Source organism: Neopelma chrysocephalum, unplaced genomic scaffold (genome assembly GCF_003984885.1).
Source record: "Neopelma chrysocephalum unplaced genomic scaffold, ASM398488v2 Primary Assembly neopelma1_100, whole genome shotgun sequence".
NCBI classification, from domain to species: domain Eukaryota; kingdom Metazoa; phylum Chordata; class Aves; order Passeriformes; family Pipridae; genus Neopelma; species Neopelma chrysocephalum.
This window is the reverse complement of record NW_020897763.1, coordinates 3,256,986-3,262,888: the sequence shown is the minus strand read 5'-3', so window position 1 is coordinate 3,262,888 and position 5,903 is coordinate 3,256,986. Positions and strand designations below refer to the sequence as shown.

General features: G+C 54.4%; 2 protein-coding genes across 5 annotated transcripts in view; one reads left to right on the top strand and one right to left on the bottom strand.

Moving 5' to 3' along the window:
• LOC113973286 (acidic mammalian chitinase-like) overlaps nt 1-2,619 on the top strand; it is a 12,826-nt gene extending 10,207 nt beyond the window's left edge. For all 3 annotated transcript variants that reach the window (XM_027695216.1, XM_027695213.1, XM_027695214.1), the window contains exons 2-8: nt 821-986; nt 1,097-1,221; nt 1,409-1,514; nt 1,602-1,787; nt 1,940-2,059; nt 2,150-2,290; nt 2,451-2,619. In XM_027695216.1, coding sequence (XP_027551017.1) covers nt 831-986; nt 1,097-1,221; nt 1,409-1,514; nt 1,602-1,787; nt 1,940-2,059; nt 2,150-2,284 — 828 coding nt within the window. In that variant the 5' untranslated portion in view covers nt 821-830 and the 3' untranslated portion in view covers nt 2,285-2,290; nt 2,451-2,619. The remainder of the gene's footprint in view (nt 1-820; nt 987-1,096; nt 1,222-1,408; nt 1,515-1,601; nt 1,788-1,939; nt 2,060-2,149; nt 2,291-2,450) is intronic.
• Nucleotides 1-5,691, bottom strand: part of LOC113973279 (acidic mammalian chitinase-like) — a 13,351-nt gene extending 7,660 nt beyond the window's left edge. For both annotated transcript variants that reach the window (XM_027695183.1, XM_027695184.1), the window contains exon 1: nt 5,546-5,691. The gene's annotated coding sequence lies outside the window, so the exon portion shown is untranslated. The remainder of the gene's footprint in view (nt 1-5,545) is intronic.
• Between the last annotated feature and the right edge of the window lie 212 nt (nt 5,692-5,903).

Here is a 5,903-nt window from a genome sequence, read left to right as displayed (position 1 = left end):
AGCCGGGAGTTTTAGGGCACCAGAGGCCCCGAGACCGACCCGTCCCCTGAGAGAAAGGAGGAAGGAAACAAATCCATGGGTGTCCCGGAGAGCTGGGCAGTGTGTGAGGGAGGAGCAACCCCGCTGCCCTTGCCCTGAGCTCCTGAGCCCACAAGGAAACTCTGCCCAGTCCTCGCCAGCAGATCTGCTCCTGCTGCTCCGGCTGAAGCCTCTGGTGTGTGAGGAGCAGCAGGCAGCCCCCCCAGCTCGTGTGTCTCCCCACAGGCACTGCCTACGTGCTGACATGTTACTTCACCAACTGGGCCCAGTACAGGCCTGGGGAGGGGAAATACACCCCCGACAACATCGACCCCAACCTGTGCAGCCACCTGATCTACGCCTTCGCCGGGATGAACAACAACGAGATCACCACCTATGAATGGAACGACGAGACCCTCTACAAATCCTTCAACGGCCTGAAGAACCAGTATGTGCTGGGAGCAGGGGGCAGGGCTTGTTCTCCCTCTGGGCCAGGGCAGGGCAGGGGACATCCCCTCTCCTCTGAGCACGGGGACGGTGGCTCAGGGTGTTGGGGACCTGCTGTTCACACTTCCCACCAAAAGGACACAAGCTCCACCAAAGCCTTGCAGTAACACAGGTTGCTGTCCCTTCCTTTGCAGGAACAGAAACCTGAAGACCCTGCTGGCCATTGGAGGATGGAATTTCGGCACCCAAAAGTAAGTTCAAACTATCTCTTTCCAGTAATGGTGCCCTGGAAAGGGAGGGAGAATGGAAGGAGGCTCCAGTCTAACCCCAACTCTCTCCTGCTCTGCTTGCCCAGGTTCACTACGATGGTTTCCACCCCCCAGAACCGCCAGACCTTCATCAATTCCGTTGTCAAATTCCTGCGCCAGTATGGATTCGATGGGCTGGACCTGGACTGGGAATACCCCGGCTCCAGGGGCAGCCCAGCCCAGGACAAGGGGCTCTTCACCACCCTGGTTAAGGTGGGTTTGCTCAAGGCCTCTGCTCGGCACAGCTCTGGCCAGAGCCCCGGGCAGAGGCAAAGCCTGAGCCCAGAGCCCCTGGCTGAGCCCTGTTCCTTGGAATCCCTCAGGAATTGCTGGCAGCCTTTCAGCAGGAAGCCCAACAGACCAACCAGCCCCGTCTCATGGTCACCGCGGCCGTGGCTGGAGGACTTTCCACCATCCAGGCTGGCTACGAGATTGCTGAGCTGGGCAAGTGAGTAGCAAACTCTGGGATCACTTGTGGGACTGGATTGTCAAAGCTCCAAAGAGCCCCTGAGGGACCCAGATGTGCAGGAATTGGGGCTGTGGCCGGGCTGGGACAGGGGGTGACCGGCCAGTGCTGGAGGAACCGTCAGCTCTGGTGCCTGAGCGGGTCAGGACGGAGCCAATGCTCTCCACAGGTACCTGGACTACATCCACGTGATGACCTACGACTTCCACGGCCCCTGGGACGGCTCCACCGGCGAGAACAGCCCCCTGTTCAGCAGCGGCAGCACCCTCAGTGTGGTGAGGACATTTGAGGAGTCTCTGTCACTGAGGTCCTCTTCCTGCCAACAAAGCCTGGCACTGACTTGAACCGTGGGGTTTTTACAGGAATACGCCATGAACTACTGGAAGAACAACGGTGCCCCAGCTCAGAAGCTCCTGGTTGGCTTCCCGACCTATGGAAAGACCTTCACCCTGCAAAACCCCTCCAACACCGGGATTGGGGCCCCATCCTCTGGCCCTGGGCCAGCAGGACCCTACACCAGGGAGGCCGGGCTTCTGGCTTACTATGAGGTACGTGTGGCCCTCGCCTGCAGACCCCCAGAGCAGCACAACAACCATCCTCTGCCTTCCCAGCCAGGAGTTCTGACCCCAGCCAACATTGCACGGGCCCTTTTCTGGCAGGTCACTCACTGACTTGTCCCCGCTCTGCCCTTCTTCCCTAGATCTGCTCGTTCCTGAACACCGGAGCCACCCAGGCTTGGGATGCCCCCGAGGACGTGCCCTACGCCTACAAGGGCAACGAGTGGATTGGCTACGACAACACGAAGAGCTTCAGCCTGAAGGTCTGGTGGGACGTGGGGCTGTGCTGGGGAGGAGGCAGGAGGCTCCTGCAGCTCCCGGGTTGATTGGGATTTCTGCCCCGCCCCAAACAGGTCGACTGGCTGAAGCAGAACAACTTTGGAGGGGCCATGGTTTGGACCATCGACCTGGATGACTTCACTGGCACTTTCTGCCACGAAGGCAAATACCCCCTGATCTCCACCCTGAAGAAGGGCCTTGGTCTGTGAGCAGCGGTGAGTCCCGGCAGGAACATGGCCTTGGTGCCCCTCCAGCACCTCCAAAGGGCAGGGGGTGCTCGGAACGCCCTGGGGCCACGGAGAGAGGGCAGGGAGGAGGGTCCCTTCCAAACAGAACCCCTTCCCAAAGGCAAACTGCTTCCTGCTTTCTTTTCAGGCTGCAAGACCCGTGAACGGTCCAGTCCTCAAGTCCCTGTAGCTCCTAATGTGGAAGCAGCAATTCAGGGGACTGGCCATGAAGATCCCAATCCTGTTCCCACCCACAGACCCCTCTGATCTAATTGCACACAATATGAATGATTAAATAAAGCTTCCTGCAAAAGCAACAATTCTCTCTGTTTTAACTCGTCTCATCCCGACTATTTCCATGTTCTCGCTTCCCAACAATCCTGTGGGCTGTGCCTGGGAACAGCAGCAATTAAAAGCTCCAACAGCAGGTGTCAATGTTGCCCACTCTTCGCAGCCCTGTGGATGGAGCGATTTTCTAGGAGTCTTCAGCTAACATTTCCAGAGGAAATGTGACTGCAGGGCAGAAAGCTCAGTTCTTGTTGGTCTTTGTTTAATCTCAAATAGAGATCTGGGATTAAGAGGAATTTTTTAGCACTTTCATGTAGAAATGGAGCACTTTGATAAATCCATCCTTTTTGGCCATCTCAAGTGTTTAAGTCACCTGCTCATCTATCTAACCAAGAATTTAAGCTCAGTTTCTGTCTCTTCTGCCTTTCCTTACCAGCACAATAAATATTTACCGCAGGAAAATGGACTTGAGGGGTCAGTTTAAAGATACAAACTAATTGGAGCTGAGCTGGACATGCAGGGGAAGGAACAGGCCATGCAAGCCAAAACTTGATTAGGGATGCATGGAGCATCATTTAATCATGGAGCCTGGTTAAAGAGGCCTGTCTGGGCCTCCTGTGGTGATATTGCCAGTCTCTCAATGGCTTAACAGCTTTTAATAACTGAGCTGTACTTGGGGACCACTGACCTTCTTAGATAAACTGTCCCCTCTCCAGGAGTGTGACAGAACGAGGGAAATACAACCACAGTGTCAGCGGCCAAATATGTGCAGAGCTGGCCCACGTCCAGCCTGCTCTGTGTGCACTCCCTGGAGCTGCTGCCACTGCAATCCAGTGCCTGTAAATGGGGCCAGGAAAAGGTTCTCTCCCACCTCCCAGCCATGGAACCCCCACACGTGTCCACCAGCACACGGAGCTGATGGAGCTGATGGTGTAACAGGAGCCGTGCAGGGAGGTGGCTGGAACACCATCTGCTCAGCTGCCTCGTAAAGGGCTTTCAGAGGGGTCTGGGAGGTGGCCTGGGCCAAATTTCTCTCAAAACAGATCGTTTGGTGTGGCTGCAGGGCGCGGGTTGCAGCTGCCGTGAGATCCATCCCATGGGAAGCCCTGGCTGAAGATCCAGCTCCGTTACCTGCCCTGTAACACAGAGCCAGGGAATCATTTAGGCTGGAAAAGACCTCCAGGGCCATCGAGTCCACCCTGTGCCCGATGCCCACCTTGTCACCCAGCCCAGGGCACTGAGGGCCACATCCAGTCGTTCCCTGGACACCTCCAGGGGTGGGGACTCCGCCGCCAGCACGTTCTATCCAGCAAATCTCTGGCATCTGGTTTCGTTCAGATTCATGGCAAGAAAGCCTTAAAGCTCCTCAAATTCCCTCCTCCTAAAGACAACAGGTCTTGGCCAGGAGGCTCCAGGCAGACACCGTTCAGGGCAGCCAGGAGGGACCCATCTCTCTCTGATTCTCACCACGCCAGGTCCTTTGTTGAAAGGTCTCTATTTTTAAGCTGTTTTCCCCAGCCCCAACTCCTTGTTCCAACGGCTGGGTCTGCTCTGCTTCACACCCGTCTTCCTCTGGCATTTGGTTTCCCTCCTCTCCACAGCTCATTGAGTGGAACTAAAGAAGTGCTGATTTTCAGATACCAACCATTCCCTGCTCCCCGGGGAGATTCCTGCCTCCTGCATGCACATTCCCAGAAATACCATCTGACTCACTCTGATTACGAAATGCTGCAGCCATTTCCCACCCCTCTACTTCTGGAGTGTAGTTAGCTCACCTTTTGTCCCCAGGGATATTTTATAGGGACTTGGAAGAGTTTTTTTTCATGAGGATTTGATGCAATGCCCATTGTATATTCTTTCCTCGCAGCACATCTTTCATCCTTCCTCTTTCTCTCTTGGCACTAAACTGCTATAATTAGGCTCTGTAAACGAATCTCAAGCTTCTCTGATGTTGTGAAACGCTCAAACTTGATTTCTGACCATCCTGTTCCCCAAATAGACCTTGACTCTGCACTGCAGGCATCTCCCTGACGTTCCCTGGTGCTCAGGGTGGAGGCAACGCGTCCCCCAGCTCCCTGTGCTGGTGAACTCCAGGGCTCAGGCTGCTCTGTCTGCCTGGGAATGGGCTGCAGATCCTCCCACCTAGTCCTGCATCCAAGTGTTAGTCCCTACATCACTTCCTGGTCTGTTGGCAGGTGAGAACAGGCCTTGGAAAGGCTCCTGTGTTCACCTGAGACAGATCCACAAATAATATAAACATCTGTGCCCCAGCAGAGGTGGGTGCAGGTGGGCACAAGGGGCTGCAGAAAGGTTAGATGTGCATGGATGGACTGCACAGGGGTGTTATTTTAGCTCAGGAAATGCCACATGGATAACTGGAGCTTCCTTTCAGCTGCTCTGGATGGTTCGTTATTTTTGTGGATGTTCCACGAATTTTTTTTCCATAGTCTGATCTTTCAAAAATTGGATTTATTAAAGCATTTAATCTTCAAAAATCCACTTAAGATTGGTAACGCATATTACAGCCTGAACTAATACAATCTATTACTTAGGAAAATGTCAGCCCTGAGCACGCAGATCTCCAACTCCCTGCAGCCAGGGTTCCAAAGGGGCAGGTTCAGCCATGGAACATGGAACATGACCTGTTTTCCCCCATCCATCTCACCCCGACAATCCCCATTATCTGTCAGGAAAGAACCAGATGCCCCGGATTGGGAGCTGAGACAAGCTGGGAGTGCTGGGGGCTAATCCTTCACTGAACTGTGGCTGCCACTGGGCTGGACACGGATGCTGGGACACTGTCCTGCATTTCATCCAGTGCTCAGGAGCTCTGGTCCTTGCCAGGACCTCAGAGCAGGGAACAGGAACTTCCTTTCAGCCCTGTCCTTTTCCCTCTGAACCCTTCAGAGGATGCTCTGCCCCCACACCACCGTCCCAGCTCATCTAATTACTTACTAAGCTCTTTTTCTGGTTAGCCAGCATCTGCCCATTTCCAATTAATCCGTGTTCACAAGCTCAATAACCTGAGCCATCTGGGGAGGTAAGAGAGATAAGCTTCCCATTAAACATTTACAGGACACAACAGGAGTACTGAGGCAACTGTTGCTGAGACAACCCAGGCAGGGAGGGGGAGCAGCTGATCCTGTGCCTCCAACGAACCAGGGAACCGGGAAAACAAAATTTAGGGGCCTAAAAACGGATGTGGACCCTCACACCCCCTCCCCAGGGCACGAGCTCCTCTCACTCACACCCACAGACGCCCTTGCTTCCTCACAATAAAGGTCTTTAAAATAATTCAATAGCATTTCGAGCC